The 18,720-nt window shown below is 40.6% G+C and overlaps 1 protein-coding gene across 4 annotated transcripts; it reads left to right on the top strand.

The window, feature by feature from the left end:
• Positions 1 to 6,095: 6,095 nt before the first annotated feature.
• CLEC5A (C-type lectin domain containing 5A) lies at positions 6,096 to 16,717 on the top strand. 4 transcript variants are annotated; one of them, XM_007090828.3, is made up of 7 exons: positions 6,096 to 6,261; positions 6,745 to 6,843; positions 7,672 to 7,731; positions 9,647 to 9,706; positions 10,021 to 10,157; positions 13,276 to 13,379; positions 14,557 to 16,717. In XM_007090828.3, the coding sequence occupies exons 2-7, from the start codon at positions 6,765 to 6,767 to the stop codon at positions 14,669 to 14,671; spliced, it is 555 nt and encodes a 184-aa protein (XP_007090890.1). In that variant the 5' UTR covers positions 6,096 to 6,261; positions 6,745 to 6,764; the 3' UTR covers positions 14,672 to 16,717. The 4 variants fall into 4 exon arrangements, with proteins under 4 accessions (XP_007090890.1, XP_015396944.1, XP_015396942.1 ...); XM_015541458.2 differs by having other exon boundaries at positions 13,276 to 13,375; positions 14,557 to 14,626; XM_015541456.2 differs by lacking the exon at positions 7,672 to 7,731.
• The last annotated feature ends 2,003 nt before the right edge of the window (positions 16,718 to 18,720 follow it).

The raw sequence follows: 18,720 nt of genomic DNA, 5'->3' as shown, positions 1-18,720 counted from the left end.
CCCAGGGACCACAGACAGGCTCTGGGCTCTCCCAATGTGGAGTTCTACCAACCATATCCCATGAGCAAGTTTAAGTTAAACTCTGTCATGTATTTCACTTCTATTAGTTCCTGAGCATCCCCATCAAAACTCTAGATGTTGATTTATGATCTCCTGGGACTTAGAGTTTTTTTAAACAAAGATCCCAAACAAACCTAGTATGTTACTTCTTTCATAGATCTTTCTACCCAAAGCCCTCTAGACTGTGTTTTCTTTTTACTCTTTTTAAAAAATGTTTATTTATTTTTGAGAGAGACAGACAGACAGACAGACAGCACGAGTGGGAGAGGGGCAGAGAGAAAGGGAAACACAGAATCCGAAGCAGGCTCCAGGCTCTGAGCTGTCAGCACAGAGCCCAACGCGGGGCTGAACTCACAAACCAGGAGATCACGACCTGAGCCGAAGTCGGACGCCCAACCGACTGAGCCACCCAAGTGCCCCTCATTTTACACTTTTTAAAAGAAATTCCCAGTTTTGTAGGTTTGGATCCCTTTTCATTGATTTTGTGTAACTTTCAGCTTTTTATTTTTTTGCTTACATTTCTTCCACAATTTCTTTGATTATTGCTGCTCTTATATTTATTATTAAGTTTTTGTGTTCTCTCTTCTGCAAGGCACAGTGTATGTAACAGTTCTGTTGGATCCAGCACCACATCCTCTTCCTCCTCTAATCACATTTCTTTCTTTTTTTCCCTCTCTCTATGAATTCTGAATTGACACTTTAGTACTATCTTCAAATATTCTCATTCTTTTTCTGCAGTATCTAATCTGCTATTTGGAACCCTTCACTCCACTAATTGCTTCAAACATCAGCCAATACATCTCAAAGCATTTATTCATCCATTTCACGATATTAGGGCACATTCTTTTTATAGGACCAGTCAGTGTTCTTTAAAATTTCAATGAAAACACAAGAGAGATGTTTTCCAGCATCTCCTGTGTCTCCTAAGGACTTTGTGGCACAGACAGATGTGCATGTCTTTCTTCACAAGGTTCACTTATTTTGAGTGACTGTATTCTCCTCTATGTTAAACTCTGAAGTGGGAGATGAGGACGTCCTCCCCACATTCAAGGTCGCAATGGGATGGGATCAATATCGAAAGGGTCAAATTTTATAGGGTCTGATGAAGAAACATGGAGAAAGTTATTTTTACCTCCTCAGTTCTGTTTTGCCCAACTAGAGACAACCTGAGCAGAAATCTAACCACTGAGTATAGTGCTTTTTTATTGTGCCACGGGAGCTTGCTAGTAATGCAGAAATGCCCTCATTATCCAATTGGATGACTGTCCTCTGCAGCACGACTTCTAATTTATTCAGTGAGTCACTGCACAAAGTGGAAGCCAACTGTTAGGGTTTCCATGTTGCTCCTCGTAGGTTCCAGAACCTGACAACCTTCCCGGAGGCTCTAAATCGTCTCCATTCCAGGCTCTCCAGCCGCCCCTCACCTCCAGCTCTTGACTCTTCAGGTTTGAGTATACATAATACTGTTCTAATGGAGGATTCTTCTTGTTATTCCAAAAGCAGACTTATTCCATGCATTCTATGAATTTTGGGGCTTGCATTGTCTGAGTGGCAATTTACTTTAAAATGACACAGTATTAGTAACATATATGTGAACATAAATGAACTCTATATAAACTAGGAGGTGGTTAGTTATCATTTGAGGTACTATAGTCACAATCCATACTTCAGGATGGTTATTTAAGTAAGATATGACATTTTCTAACCAGGAATCAATAGCTTCAGAGGTGGTCTGGCTCTTAAATTATCCTTATTGAAAATGACTTAATTTGCACAAAGAATATTACACAAATTTTTAACTGATTAAAAGTATTTTAGAGGCCCTACCACATTCCCACAAGTACATGATAAAAATCCAGCAAGCCTAGAAGCCTAATGCCACAGTGCAGTGTTCCACACACTGTGGATATGCCAGGGTTCCGGTGCTGATGAAAATAAGCTCAGCCCCGTCTTCATGACTTCATAGAGTCTAGCAGGGGAAGCAAACAAGTACTTTATCATGCCTTTACCTTAGCCCTCAGGGAAAAAGGACATGATATCATGAGTCCACAGATAAAGGGCACCTAAACCCAAGAAAGGAGAATCAGGGAGATTTTCCTGAATGAAGTCACATTTCCCCTTAGACTCAAAGAATGAGTCAAAATTATCTAGTTAAAGAGAATATATAAGAATGTATATGTCCTTGGGAGAGGCGAGGTGATTCAATTACGGCTTTGCACATATTACGTGCTCAATAAATATATGTCAGGTGAATATGTGAAGACTTGGATCCAGGAGAGTGAATAAAGAACTAGAAGTGTAATGTTGCTAGCAGACGGTGCATGGGTAGATGTGGTATCCTGAGATGCACAGAAAACCAGAACGCACATCCCAAGAAACATGTCCGGCACATGGCAAGCACTCAGCAACATTTGCTGCAATAATGAACACACAAAGACTCATAGACCACAATGAGGAACAGCAACGGAACGTTACTCACACATTTCATCCGGGAAATGATCTAATCAAGTCTGCATTTTAGAAAAATCATCCTGACTACAGAGTGAACTGTTGAAGCAAGAGTATGGTGAGAGGGTTTTTTGGAGACAGTCGAGAAGATGGAAGGGAGAGCTGGTGAGACCGCAAGGGGAAGCTGTGAAAAAGGAGACAAGAACACAGGTCTGACACACTTGAGGGGACAGAATCATCATGGTGTGGAGTTCGAGTGGTTGGGAAGAGAAGAGAAGAGAGAGGGAAGAGAGAGAGGAGCCAAGGAGAAGACCCACCTTCTATGATTTGGGAAACTGAATAGATGATCTTCACATTCTGAGACAGAGAACATAAGAGGATGAATGTGTTTTAAAAGAGAGTTAATTAATTAATTAATTAATTAATATATTTAGGGACATGCGGACTCCAGATTGTCTGTGGAACATCTCAGTGAAAAGTGAAACTAGTCAAAAGATACACAGATCTGAAATTCAGAGTGAAGATTTGAGAATCATCTTCATGAGCATGGTGACTGAAACCATGAGACTTGGAAGAGAAGAGGGATAAGTATATAATTTTAGGAATAGGCAGAGAAGAAAGTAAAGAGAGTCTAGAGAGAAAGACGGGAAACCAGGAGAACGTGGAGTCATGGAGGCCAAGGAAAAGCATACAACATAAGATGCTGTGGGGCCCTGTTCAAGATCAGGAAATTTGAAGACCAAATGGTATTCATTTAACTATTGAGTAGGAATCATTACTTCATGATGTAGTCATGGTGGGATTCAGACTGGAGTGAGCTGAGGAGAAAGTGGGAGGCAAGGGAGAGGAGGCAGTAAAAACTGACAATCCTTTCAAGATTGGGACTGGGAAGAAAAGAGGAAACAACAGGTCTCTTTCAATTTCCAAGTTTTCTCATTAAACTGCTTGAAAGAATTCCTGCAATATAGAGTGAGGGACATACATACATTTAAATGTATATGTGCCTAATAAAGCTCAAGAGACAGGATTCGTCTGTCTTTCTGTGTGTGAGGTATAAAATGTAGTCATTTTTGTAAACGGTCATATTGATACTACTCCAAAACACCAAGCAATGAATCATAAGAGCCCCTTCTTCTAGATTTCCTTCCCAGATACCTCCACACGATATCCATGGTTGCTTATCAGTCCAAAGAGGGCAGTCGCAGTCCCCACTGTCACTGGTATTTTCGCTGCCATTGTCATCACAGGGTGTAGATTCTGAAAACAGGCAATTGCATCTATTTGGTGCCATACTCTGGCCGCTTTAATCATTGATCCTGGAAGCTGAGGAAAGGGATACTCCATTGTCCCTACTTCTGTTCTTCCTTAGAAGAGCTGTTAATGACTATCCATTTCAATTCTCTCTCTCTCTCTCTCTCTCTCTCTCTCTCTCTCTCTCTCTCTCTCTCTCACACACACACACACACACACACACACACATGCTATTTTCCCCCCAACACACCCAGAGTACACCTAGAAGCCTTGTTTAGCTATATACTGTGTCCCCTTCAAAGTTTTTCCAAAAACAGGTATGGGAAAGGCTTTCTATCTCCCTGATCTCTTTGGTGCTTTCAGTTTACAGGGGACTCCATTGTCTTAGAAAGACAATTATCATATTGCATAATATACATCCTAAAGACTGCATTTTCACCTTAATATCATGTGAAGACTACCAAAGTCACACTTCAGGGTTTCTTTTTCAATATTTTAATGGTGGTAAAATATACATCAAATTTTCCACCTTGACCACTGGTAAGTGCATTCATAATTTTGTGCAGCCATCACCACCATCCATTTCCATAGCTCTTTTCTTCTTGTAAAATCAAACTCTATATCCATTAAACTCAGTTTTCTTCTTTAAGAAAGACTTTCTCCTGTATTTTTAGGGCTTGGTCTGGAGGAAAAATGTCTAATTGGACCCACAAAGCAGAAAATCTTTTATCTCAGCCTATAACATATGATTGAGGATTACAATGATCTCATCTTTTTTCAGAGAACAATGTATGACACCTTCCTTACAACCATGCAGCTAGAAGGCCCTTTCCAGTAATCTTCCCAAGTGGGCTGTGGACTCCAAAAGCTTTTGATGTCAACATTACAAAATAGGTAGAGTACTAAGAAATTATATCAAGGTGACAGGTATCATGCTAATAAAATTGTAAGCATTACCTTGGCTAATTCTCACAACAATGTTATCTGGCATTTACTATAATTACTCCTATTACTAAATGAAGAAATAGAAAGAGATTAAGGAACTGAGTGAAGGACATCCTAGCTAGTAAATGGCAGAAGCAGTAACCAAGACTAACTTAAAGTTACCAGTAACCCAGGACTAACTTAAAACTTTTTTTCATATCCACTACACTTTACCCGAAGGATTACAGATGTCAATTGTTAATTAAATCATATATGTTTATACTTAAATACTATATGTATATTAAATAATACATTACCAGGACACCTGGATGGCTCAGTTGGTGGAGCACGTGACTTGATCTCAGAGTTGTGAGTTCTAGGCCACGTTGGGTATAGAGATTATTTTAAAATAAATAAATGAATAAATAAATAAACTTTAAAATAATACATTACCAAAATCCATATTTTAATATGGAAGGATATCCATATAGTGCTAGCTTAACCTATAGGATTTGGTTACAAAACAACATATATAATACGATACCATTTTTCTAAATGAACCAGCATCTACCTGTCATCTATTATCTATCTATCTATCTATCTATCTATCTATCTATCTATCTATCTAATCTATCATCTATCTATCTATCTAATCTATCATCTATCTTTCTATTATCTACTCATCTAGAAAGAATATATGACCAGAGATGTTAACAGTGATCACAGCTGAATGTGTGGATTTATGTAGACATTTTTGTTTTTTCAATTTTCCCTGTGAATATTTTCTAACCATTTTTTGTAATAAGCACATGTAGCTTTTATATTAGGGAAATATAATAAAAGGAAAACTTCAAATTTAATATGCAGTAAAAATTCCCTGATAATAAGATGTTAGTATTGTTCACCCTCACTTCACTTCCTCCATCTAGCAGAGTGCCATGCTCAAGAAATACTGAATGGTCCCCATCTTCAGGTGGCACCTGGTCTGGGACCAGAGAGGAGTCCATGATAAAAGGTACTGTGCAGAGCTGTATGACAGTGAATGGAGCAGACAGTGAGTGGACCTTCTCATTAACATTAGTGACTTCAGATTGATTTCTTTTGCTTAAAATTTTTATTTTTGACATAATTTCAGCTATGCAGAAATGTTGCAAGGAAAGTACAAATAATTTCCAGATATCCTTCACCCAGATTCCCTATTTGTTAACCTTTTCCTACCTTTCCTTCCTACTGTATTTCAGGTAGATTCAGACACATAGAAAGGGTGAGTCTGTGTCAAGGTTGTTTTCCAAAGTCCTCTAAAAATGTTCCCCTTTACTAGATCCCCTCTGGCAGGAAGCTTCCTCTTGCAGAGTCTAAAAACTCCCTTCTCCTCCTTGCCCCACCCACTCCCATTGCCAAGAAGACTTAACAGGAAGAAGTGTTTGCTCAGGGATGCTGCTAAGATAGAAACACTGTGTGAAGAAGGAAGGACGCTGCTTGAACAGAAGGAGCATATTCTCTGAAGGTGCCTCTCCCCACCACACCAAGCATAAGACCCCATCTGCAAACTAGGCCAACCTTCCCAAGAGAGAGCAGGTAAGTCTGTTTGTCCTCTCGGCACAGATTGTTGGCCCTTCCCCAATGCCAAGACCTTCGGGGACACCTGTCCTGTCTGTCAGAGTCCTGGCATAGGATTTTAGAGACTGGGTCTTCTGACAGCTGTAGTCTGTATGGCCAAGACCACAGAGTAGGTCCCAGAGATCAGGGTCATTTCAAAGCTAAAGGTTCTCAAAGAGTCCAGGAGAGGATTTATTTCATTAGACAGAGTTTAGGAGGCCACAAATAGACATGGATAAAGTCTAGAGCTAAAGTGTGGGTGAAGGAGAGGGAGCATTCCATCAGTACAAGATCCTATGCATCTTCTGGGCATGGGTCAAATCTCATACTTGTAGCTAGCTGTCAATGGCATGCCTGCCTTCCAAGCCCCCCAAGGGTGCTCTGGAAAAGAGGCATAAGTCCTGCTGGAAAGAAGCCTTGTTCCCAGATTCTGAATGTGGTACTGCGTTCTAATCCCCACAGGCCTTCTCATCTCCTTCATCATGAATTGGTATATGATAATCTCTGGGCTTATCATAGTGGTGCTTAAAATGGTTGGAATGACCTTTTTCCTGCTTTATTGTGAGTATTTGAGCAACCTCTTACCCTAACCTCATACGGTCTTGTTCTTTGACTCTTTTCCCAAAATGTGTAGTTGAATATAAAGGTTACGCGCCTAAGTCTTTCCAGTTGAGGGCAGGGACCTAGTGTAGGGGCAACTGACAATACTCTTCTCACTTCCCAGCACAGACAATGGGCCAGGTGCCTTGGTCTGCCTTGGGTATGTAGAACTGACCACTATCTGACGGTTGAACACCACACAAAGCTTTCGCCACTACAATGTTAGTTGGGTAAACTGAGGTAAAATACTTGTCAGTGCTTCTTATTGCTGCTCAAACTTGAAAATCAGTGTCAGTTCAACCCAATGACAAGGCTGAAGTAAGAGCTGCATAATAAGGTAATGGGATTTTACTAGGGGACAGATTTCCCCCTGTGTCCATAGAAACTTCCATCCAGATGCTTAGGAGAAGAGTCTCCATAGCAAAGGGTTTCACTGCAGTTGTAGCAAGAATCTTCTCCAGCCCCAGAAACTGGTAGGGAACATGAATGACAAGGAAACATGAGTGAAAGAGGTAGTTGAGTAAAAGGTGTCTTCCCTCTGACGCAAACTGAAGCTGCATTTCCTATCACAGAAGAGAGCAGGAATAAAATATGAATATGAATAAGTAAACACATTTACAAAAAAAAAAAAAAAAAACCACCTACACATCTTTGTTGACCTGAGTCAGAGAGCTTCTGATCACACAGTAACAATCATGGCACCCCAGAAGCCCCCGCAGTGATGTTGGTTTGTTATATTCATCGTGTAGCCACCTTTGGGACTGAGCCAACAACTGATTTTCTTTGCAGTCCCACAGATTTTTGGCGGAAGTAATGTCAGCTTCCTTCCCACAGAGAGCTATGGAACAGGTAATGTGCATGACAAGTATCTCCTCTGCACCTCCAGGTTCTTGTGTGCTGACTTCTTACAGACCTTTCTCCAGCCCTTCTTTCTCAAGAAATTCATTTGCAGGAAGGGTCCATAAAGATACTCTAATTGCTATAAGAAGAATACATTCTGGGGATCTAATGTATAGCATGATGACTATAGTTTACAAGACTGTATTACACACTACTTGAAAGTTGCTAAGAGACTAGATCTTAAATATTCTCACCACCAAAAAAGAGAAGGGGGGGGGGGAATTATGTGACGTGATGGGGGTGTTAACTAGCCTTACTGTGTAGTTAATAACTTTGTAATATATACATGGATCAAATCATCACCTTGTACACCTAATTAAACTTACACAATGTTTATATCTCAAAGTGAGGGGGGAAAGTGCAGCACTCCCAGAAGAAAAAGGATCTAATTAACTTCCTTGCTTTTATCGATGGGAAACCTAGACTAAGCTGATTGAAATTTCTGATCCTCAGTTTTCCTCCTGGGTATGAGGATGATTTGTATATAATTACTATAATGTAATGAGAAAGTACCTTATAAACTCTGACATGTTGTACACCTACAGGAATGGCCATAAAAAAAAAAAAAACATGTCCCACAAAAAAACTCAAAGATTATAATCAGTATTTTTTTGTGTGCCGATCACTCTGCTAGACCAACAGAAGAATGCGAACAGGAGATACCAGTCAGCTGTCCTCTATAAAGCACAAAGCCCCATGCCAGAAGCGAAGGGGCAAAAATGAGGGCTTTCCCTATCAAACCTCCTCCTCTTAAAGCTTTTCCAAGGACCTCCCTCTCACTTCCTCTTAAAACATTTATTACTACAAACATCTTTAAGAGAAAGATAATTTCTTGTTCATCTTCATATCAGCTGAGGCTCCCAGAACAGTGAGTTAAATGGAGGAAATATTCATGAAATACTTACAAAGTTCTGTGCAGCTATAATCCCAAAATAGTTCCAAAATAGTTTCTCATGAAAACCAGGTTATTTTATATTACAAAGAGCCTTTGAGCTGGGGACTGAAATAAAAAGTGAATGCTCACTTGTATATTTCATTAATATAATTTAAGTTGCTGATTTGGTGTCTGGGTAAACTAAATTGGCCTTCAACCACACAAGACAAATAACTGGGCAGCTGAGGAGAGGTTTTGACCAGCGTCTGAAGCCACTGCAGTATCTGTTTGGCCAACCGGGGAAAATGAGGCTTCTTAGAGGCCTATCAGTTCCCCTATTTATATTTAAAGAAATAAACGGACTCTGCTTGTAGGAAATCTCTGGAATGTTCACCTGCCTCCGTGTCTGCCAGTACCCCCAGTCTTGAACCTAGTTCCAGTTAGCCTCAATTCTTAGAATTGACAGGTTCCCATAAGAGGGAGCCAAAAGATGCCTGCGGAAGGAGGGCTCACAGGGCTGGGGAGTGGGGTGGGAGGGGGGGTGTTGGGAGATCAGACATGGGATGAACGGCACCTGCTCTGTGGAGCCCAGAGGGCAGTGCTCCAAACAGCGCCTGGGAGAGGGGAACACTGTCAAAAGTATATATAGAAAGGAGTGAGAAATTTCCCTCCTGGTACTAAATTCACCCACTCCTCTTCCTTTCTCCTGTTCTTTTTCTCAACATTTCACACCTACTGCCACACACACACACACACACACACACACACACACACACACACAAAGATATGAAATAGGACGTGGGGTGCAGGGCATGACAAAAAATAGTAGCAGTTAGCTGGAAGCTTCAAAGAAAGAAAATGAAAAATTCTTGCAGGGGGTGGCCAAGAGTGTCTCGTCTTTGCCACCGTCCAGAGACAAATCAGGGACTCAATACCTGCTCTGTGTTGTATTCATGATGCAGTTGCCTTCAGAATTTCTTTTTGTTTCAGTCCCACTGACTTTCGGGAGCAGTAATGTCACCCTACTTCCCACACAGAGCTATGGAACAGGTAAAGTGCATGACAATTATCTCCCCTCGACATGAGGTTCTTAAGTGCTGAATTCTTAGACACTTTTCCCATTGCCTCCTTTCTTATGGAACTTTTTTGCCCAAAAGGGCCATAAAGACCTTCCAATTCATCCCTGTCATGTTGTCCACAGGGAAACTAATACTAGACTGCATGGGATTTCTTCCTGGATTGAGGATGATTTCTAGAGATATAACTGCTATAAAGACATTCATGCCCTACTATGTTATGACTCCATTCCAGGGTTGATGCTCCAAACCACTAATCCTATACTCTCTTTTGTCGCATTTCTTTAGTCTGCCCCAAAAGGTGGTATTTTCATCAAGGAGAATGCTTTTGGTTGTCCCCTTTTGAAAGGTCTTGGAACAAAAGCAGGGACTTTTGCAAAACAGAAGGATCCACTTTGGCCATTGTCAACACACAAGAGAAACTGGTGAGTGCACTGGGAAAAGCCCATGCTACAGTAGCCTCAGCAGGTGGAGATGGTGGGGTGATTTGGTAGAGTAGGGGCAGGGTGGAGGTGAGAAATGGAGAGGTGGCTGGCTGAGAGCCCAAGCTCCTTGCTCTGAATCAGAAGGTGGGAGACTACAGTAGCAGTGGGGTATATTCCTCAGGTCATTTGAGCTAGGGAAATCCACACTGTATCGTCTCTCCCATGAAGCTTAGCAGTGCACTGGTCCAGTCGTCAGGATGGGTCAGGACATTTAAAGTGCAGGGAATGACCAAATGAGCTGATGTGCATGAAAGAATCAAGTCATAGAACTGGGATAGTGGTATACAGTTAGGATAGTAAAAATGGCAAACACAATGGAAAAACCTTTATTTTACTACCTCTTTTTATCCTCATAAAGATTATGAGGGGGTATCATTACCCATATCTTGTATATGAGGAAGCTAGGGTAGAGAAAAATAATTTGACCCAGGTTGTACACACACTAATGACAGGACAGGATTGAATTGAGTTCTCTCTAACTCTAAAACCCATGCTCTAATCAATTTTAGATCATAAGTTTTCTTCTTGATCATTGCCTCTCCTTCAAATCCCAGCATCTGCTGAGTGGTAGGCATGTGCTACATACTCCACGGCTGCTTCTCTGCCCTCTATCTTTCACCTCTCATCTATAAAGTCCTCCTGTGGTTGACGAGAACTCATAAGAGGGCCCTCTCTGAATCTTGGTGACAGGTGTCCAACAAAGAGCAGGGGTCAGGATGCTACAGATCCTCTGAGGCTAAGGGGAAATGCCTTACAGTAGAAAACCAGGAGTAAGCTGTGGGGCAGAAAGGAGAAAAGGAGAGGGGAAAAGGGGGTTGAGTAGAGGAAATTGACTCTTCCTCTACTCAACCCTCAAGTTCTGGTGCATCTCAAGTGTCATCCTTGGCATTCTGCAGAAAAAGCTCATCATGCTAACAATTTGCTAGTGATCTCAAGTATGTATCCCTAGCCAGTCTTCTCTAGACCAGACTGTATATCAAAATACACTTTGATCTTTCAAAAGCACCCCAAACTCATCATGTTCAAAACTGAGCCAAATTATATTTTACCTCAAATGCTCTTCCTCCTTTTGTGATCCAAATACTGGTGAGTAGTCATGTCACCCAAGAATGAATGCTGATGGTTTTCTGAGACTTTACCTCTTCTCTTCTCCCTTAAATTAGTTGCTAACCAACTCTTTTCCTCTCTGTCCCCAAAGAAAATTATTCATCTCTCACCTGGATTTCTTCAGAATTCTTCCAACTCCTCTCCTTACCCCCGATTTTGCCCCTTCTTACCTATCCTCCATAGAACCCACACAAAAATATCTCTAAGACTCTAAACTGTCTGTGCCATTTTCCAAATTAACGTGGGTTAAAGTCCAGTTTTCCTAGCATGACATGTAAAGCCTTGTGTAGTCTAGCACCTCCCTTCTTGCCAGTCTTGTCTCTCCACCAGCCTCCCTTCTCCCCCTACATAACCACAGTCAGGCGCCCTGCAGTCCACCTGTGATCGGATGCTCCCTTTTCCAGGAAATCCCACACCCTCCCCTAGCATTTTCCTGACAAACAGCTATTTTTCAGAATTCATCTCAAGTATCACTTCATCTTTCTAGAAGACCCCAAATCCATGTAGAATTGATCACTTCCTCCTTTCTGTCTGTTCTATACCTAGTACCTATTCCCTAGCTCTACACCTGGGAGACCTCACTATGCTTATTAACTCATCTATCTTCTCTTATTAGACCTGTGGATCTTCAACATGTTGGGATCACTGACATTTTAACAATGGTGATGAAAGCTATACACCTCTTCCCAGAAACACTGCATAAGCATAATATTTTGAGTAAAGTTCCAACAGCTTCATGAATCCCCTTCATAACCATCCATGGATCAGTGCAAGAGAGTTAAGGGTTAAGAACCCTTGTTTTAAACCATTTGTCAGCAGATTTTTCTTAAAAAATGGTCAGGTGGTCAGAGAGTAAATATTTTATATTTTTAGGTCATACGGTCTCTATCACAACCACTTAATGCTGCCCTGGTAGCTCAAAGCAGCCATAGATGATATGTAAAAAATGAGCCTGGATGTGTTCCACTAAAACCTTATTTACAAAACAGGCTAAAGTCTGGATTTTGACCACTGGCCGTAGTTTGCCAACCCTTGTTTCAGATCATAAATTTTTTAAGGAGAAACCAATTTGTTTCCATGTCCCAGCCTCAAACAATGGCTCACTGGATACTCAAGAAATCTTTGTTAAATAAGTAAATACAGTAATTAATCTTAAAGAGTAATGAAATGAGACATTTCAGGGAAGGAGAATATTGGAAAAAGAGGAATAAAGCCAATAGCCCTGGGATAGAGAAATATCCAAGTGAACTTGGATACCCATTCACTTACGACAGGAGGTTTATAAAGAGTACAGAAAAGAGCCCAGGGACTCCCAGACTTCTGGCTAGAGTGATTTGTGATTCATTAGTTTAATAAAGAAACTAAGATATCATAGATTGGTGTCAATTTAGCAAATACTCAAAATTCACTGATTATTTCTCAACACAGTTTTAAATCTCCCCAACTATATTGCCTTGCTAAGAATTCAAGAAATTCACTCGATCCAACCTCATTTGGAATGTAAAATTTCTGGCAGTGAAACAGAGAGGCATGCTAAGTAAAAAAAGAATTATTTGAAATTGTCCCTTTTTAGATCATATAGTACCCTTCCTCTTCATTTTCATAGTGTGGTCCCTGGAAAGCAGCATCAGCATCACCTGGGAATTTGGTAGGAATGTAAATTCTTGGTCCCCTAAACTAGACCTCCCAGGAATCAGGAGCCCATCAAGCTGTGTTTTAACAAGACCTCCAGGTGATCCTGATGCTCTGTGTATACTGAAAACTACTCTAGGGTTTAGGGTGATGCCAGCTACAGCCAGCCCCAGAGTCCCTTACCAGCCTTCCTGCTCCCAGAATCAGATATAATCAGGGCCTTTTGGCACAAGGGAGATGGCAGAAAAAAATTTTTTTAAATAATAATAAAAAATAAAAATAAACCTTTTTGTTGAACTGTTTATTTTTTAACTTCTAGAAATTTCTGCAGGACATAATTGGTGCTGAGAAGTATTTTATTGGCTTATACCAGGATACAGAGAAAACATGGCGTTGGATCAACAACTCCCCATTCAATGGCAAGTATGTGAATATCTCACGTTTTTCTAAGGATCTTAGTTTGCCTAAAGAGACCAGACCTGAGATTCAGTGAGTTTATCCTGGAAGAGCACAAAAGCTGAGACTTTGCTTTTTGTTTTATTCCTCTCCTTTCTTCCAGTGCACCTATTCCCAGAGACACATTTTTGGTAAACTTTTATTAAGGAAAATGTCAAACATTTCTAAGTAGAGAGAAGAGTATTCATCCAATGAGTTCTTCTGTTCAAATCAAGATGCAAACAAATGCACATACATACCATTTGTTTGATATATCTCATAAGTCTCTTTTAACTCACAGACTACATTTTATTACTAAGTTTTTACAAGTTCCTCAGATGGGACTTCTTTATGTAAAGGACGTTTATTATTAGCAACTGTCTATACCTTAAAGCTATGAACTTCAGTTCCCAAGAGCTACCTCCTGTGTATCATTCCATGGACATAAGTGTTGGTGGAGAAGGTGACACTCCTGGTATACATAAGATGTGGAGTCAGACAGAAAGCAAGTCAGTTCCCCAGCCTATAATTGGGCTTCTCACAGAAGGAAGGCAAGGAAGATTCATTCAATGTCTACTAAATGCCAGGCACTTGCTAAGCATTTACTCATGTCATTTCCTGCAGTATTCACAATGATGCTGTAGACAAAGCTTTTATTAATTCTCATTTAACAGACAGGTGAACTGAGGATGGGAGGCTTAAAAATGTATTGAATATCACCAAGCTGGGTAGATTAAATTGTGCCTCTGCCACATCCACTTGACTCCAAAACTCATGGCATTTCCATGAAACCAGACCCTTTCCAGTCAGATTGAAAGGGGCTGAATGGCAGAAAAAGAGGTGGGGAAAGGCCAACAGAGTTTCTCCTAAAGCCAGCTGGTGCCTAGGAAAGGAAGAACAACCTCTCGATCCTCCTGCTGTGAACATAGCACATACAGTACTAAAACATTATTTCTAGGAGACAAAGACAGATGAGATGTTTCTACCACGCACAAGAGTGATTTAATCCAAGACTGTGAGTCCACCTCACAGGAGAAGGCTGTGAGAAGGCTCACAGAAAAGGGCCAGCGTAGGGCTAGATTTGGGGATAGGAGGAGGGGGACTGGAATTGGCAAAAGGCAGGACTGAAACAATGGACCTTAACCACACTTCCTTTCCCATTTAGCATTACCAATCAGCATCAGAACTTCGACTGTGTGACCATAGGCCTAACAAATACATTCGATGCTGCACCATGTAACATCAACTTCCGCTGGATTTGTGAGAAGCTGGTGAAATGATTGCAATTCTCTGTGGCCTCTGACAAGAATAACAAACACACTTGTGGAGAAAGCAAAAAGAATATGATTGGGATTGGTACAGGAAATACAGAACATCAAATTACTGTGTCCATCTTCCACGGGTTACTGGCAGAGCTCCCTGACAAATCCTTGGGGCTAATGCTCCAGCCCCTCCACAAATATACTTGCATACACATAACAGAGACAAACTTCCCATTCTGAGTCAGCAGTTCCCCCCAACACTCCACTTCCTAGGAGTGTCATAGCTGTGACTCTTTTTAGATCTGTACCAGACATCTAATCAATGATCCCTTTCTCCATCTCTCTACTATGAGAGGCCCTTGCCTGTGTTGGAAGTGATCTTCTGCTTTGGAGGACTGGATGTCAGTCACCTCCAGGAGACAGGGTCACTTTTAGATAGACAACTCAGTTGATATAGTGATGAGGTCTGTTTGTATAGAACTGAGCATTTCTGACTGATCCACAGGGTTTATTTTGGCCTATTGCCAGGTCTGTTTTATCCTCAGAGCACATACCCAGCACCACAGAGAAAGTGCAGACTGAGCAGGCAAAAACATGATTTAGAGAGTAGCCAGGGTAGAAGAGGGATAAACTCAGCTTGTTGACTTCACCTGTGTTCCCAAGAGACCCATGTTCACATGCATCCCACCCCTACCCAAGATAGGATAGCAGAGGTCCTCCTCAGTCTAAATTGAGGCCAGGCCTGGAGAAGGGCTCCTGGAGCCAAGCTTGGCTTATTCATGGGAATGGACAAAGGTCTGGCCAGAGCAGGAATCTTCCAGAAAACCCCTTTGAAAATAATCAGACAGCTAACATGACCAAGCAAACTGATCAATGTTTTTCAACAAAGCCCTGAAGACATACTCATGCTTAAATTTTCCTGGTCTTGAGCTGAATCTCCATTTCAGTAGATATTTATTCTTGATCATGGTTTTTTCTAGTATATTTTAAGAATTTGTAATAGTCTCTTGGACCCCAGTGTTCAGAAGATATTCCTGCCTGCAGTTTAGAGAGACTCTATGAGCAGGTACAGCTTAGTGACCCAAAGATGCGACAGCCTTATCCATGTTGGCATCACACCCACTCAGAGCTGGTCCAGTTGACCAAAGAGTAAAAATGAGGAGGACTGCTCAAGGAAGCATGGGGAGTAGGCAAAAAGTAGGCATATAGTAGTAGTAAGGGAACACCAGAGACAAATGGAAATCATTTCCAGGAGGAAACAGAGCTCATTTGGCCACACTGGAAGAAAGGCAAGAAAAGGGTAGAAAAGTCTTGGAGCATCCTGGCTATTCTCTGCACTCGCAACAAAATTAACTACATACCTTTCTCAGTAAATGGAAAAAAGAGATGCCTGTGTGTTCTGAGTAACAAGAATTAAGCCATAAGGGAAGACTATAAAACTAATGGAAATTATAGTCACCTAAGTGAACTGCTCACCAATTTATGTCTAGTAACAACATGCCACAATGACTGTGAATATCATCAGATATATGTCAAAGAAAATTGTCATTTTATTTTTTATTACTAAGCTCTAGTCCTATATTCCTATGATTCATAATTTTTGTCCAATTTGCATGGTCACCTATAGTTTTAAAAAATGAGATAATACATTAAGTGTTAGAACTTGCCTAAAGGAAGTTACCAGCAATAATATGTGTTGGGATGGAGGGGATGTTAGAATTATATCAGTATTCTGTGAAGACACAAGTTCTTTTGTGGTGTTAGCAAAGAATAAATACTGCAGTTGAGGAGAGGGGAGAGGCTTAGTCTATGGTAGATAAAGAAATAAACAGAATTCTACACCAAAAGTAATCCCCAGGATCCAGATAATAGAAAGGAAACTGCAGCCCTTCTGTTTTGAGAAGGGAAAGTTGTTGCCACACTTCCTGTTTTGTGACATAACAAACTTCAGATGTCTATAGTCAGGAAATGTAGACATCTAGTAATTTCCCTAGCAGACAGCCCAAATTTCACCCAAGATGAGGACATACTTCTGTGAAGGTTCTAAAAGAAGCCCAGCGGGCTAAGGTGGGGGTGGGGGTGGGGGTAGGGAGCACATGGGGAATATGAACACTTTGTTTTAAATTCATTCCTGGGGGTGCAGGGGCTGCCGGATCCTTAAGAGGGTAGGTAAATGTGACCTTATTGGGCAGCAGTGTATGGGTTTTTTTCAAGCAATAGAAATTTACTAAGCCACTGGGTTAGAGTTTTTTACTTTGCTTCCAATATACAATGTGAATTTTTACAGATTTCTTACTCTTTTGTCCCTTAATTTCTTTACCTATAAAATGAGGCAGTAATACCCCCATCACAAAATTCTTGTGTATATTAAACAAAACTCCCACTATGTCCCTCGTGGCAATAAGCAATGGGGGAAGCACTCTGTGGAAGATTTGAAGTTGAGATCTTTATCAAAGTGGCTCTTCAGTTTGCTAAAAGCTGAATGTAGAAAAGCCACTTAATTTCTCAGATTTTCTGTTTATTCATTTAAAATATGGGAATAAAAATATGCCTAAGTCAGGTGCTTCAAAAATTCTATAATTGTCAAAAACATACTTTCCATGACTCTGACTTAACATTCAAATCACCCATCTTGTCTGTGTGAGCTAATGGTCCAATGACCAAAGTCACTGAACCCTGCCCTCGGATATTGACAGATCAGTACTGTTCATGACTGAAGACATCAGGTATGGGTAACCTTTACCTATTTTCCCTGCTGTTGCCAAATCCCATCCTCAGAAGCCATATCCTTTGGTGACCTGTGCCTTCTGAATAGTCCTGCTTCACTTCCTGGGTCTCCTTCAGCACAGGCTGAGTATTAATGCAGTAAAAGTCTTACCCTCCACTTTTACCATACCCTCTCATAGAGACTATAACTCCTGCAAGGGCCTCATGATCCCCTCATTGTTTGAGGTAGCAGAGGTATGAATACTTGAATACTTGTGGCTCTCAAGCCACAATCTTGCTCAATTTCAGGTACAAAGACTGAATTAATCAAAATCCTTTATTCATAAGATAGTCCATAGTTATATACATTATATATATATATATTATATATTATATATATATAATATATATATACACATTATATATATACATTATATACATATATATACAGTTATATACATTATATATATATAATATATCCCCCATATATAATATATATAATAACACACACATATATATCATATATATGTAAGAATGCCCATGAAAGTACCCAACATGAAAACTAGAATCCTTATAATAGTTTATAGACCTCTGTGGTCTTCTATTCCACCCTCCTGTGTCCTCACAACACAGGCAATGATCATTCTGATTCCTGTGTTCACCACTTAAATTTTTAAAAATTCGTCTTCATCTTATTTTTATGTACTCTTTTTAGCTTTATAAAAAGGTATTATGGGGGCAACTGGGTGGTTCAGTCAGTTGAGCATCCAACTTTAGCTCAGGTCATGATCTCACGGTTCATGGATTCGAGCCCCGTGTAGGGGCACTCTCTCTGCCCCTCTCCTGCTCATGCTCTGTCTCTCAGAAATAAATAAACGTTAAAAATTTGGGGGGGGGGAAGGTATTATGATGTAAGGGATCATTTAAAGCTTTTTTTTTTCATTTCATGGTAAATGATTCATTCATATTGTTGAGCTTTATTAATTTTGACTACTATATAATATTCCATTGTGTGACTACGTAAACCATGACTGTTCCAGTGGTGTGCAGTTGGATTGCTGACAGGTTTTTGCTAATGTGAACAGGGCTACCATGAACATTCTTCTGGTGTTCATATACAAGAGTTTCTCTTGAGTATATTCTGAAGAGAGATGCGTTGGGTTATAGGGTATGCAAATTCTGAATTTTTTAAGATAATGCAGAATAGGGGTGCCAGGGTGGCTCAGTCGGTTAAGCATCTGACTTTGGCTCAGGTCATGATCTCGCGGTCCGTGAGTTCGAGCCCCGCGTCGGGCTCTGTGCTGACAGCTCAGAGTCTAGAGCCTGTTTCAGATTCTGTGTCTCCCTCTCTCTGTGACCCT

This window comes from Panthera tigris, chromosome A2 (genome assembly GCF_018350195.1).
Source record: "Panthera tigris isolate Pti1 chromosome A2, P.tigris_Pti1_mat1.1, whole genome shotgun sequence".
Lineage (NCBI taxonomy): Eukaryota > Metazoa > Chordata > Mammalia > Carnivora > Felidae > Panthera > Panthera tigris.
The sequence above is the reverse complement of the archived record's forward strand: the minus strand, read 5'-3'. Positions and strand labels throughout refer to the sequence as shown.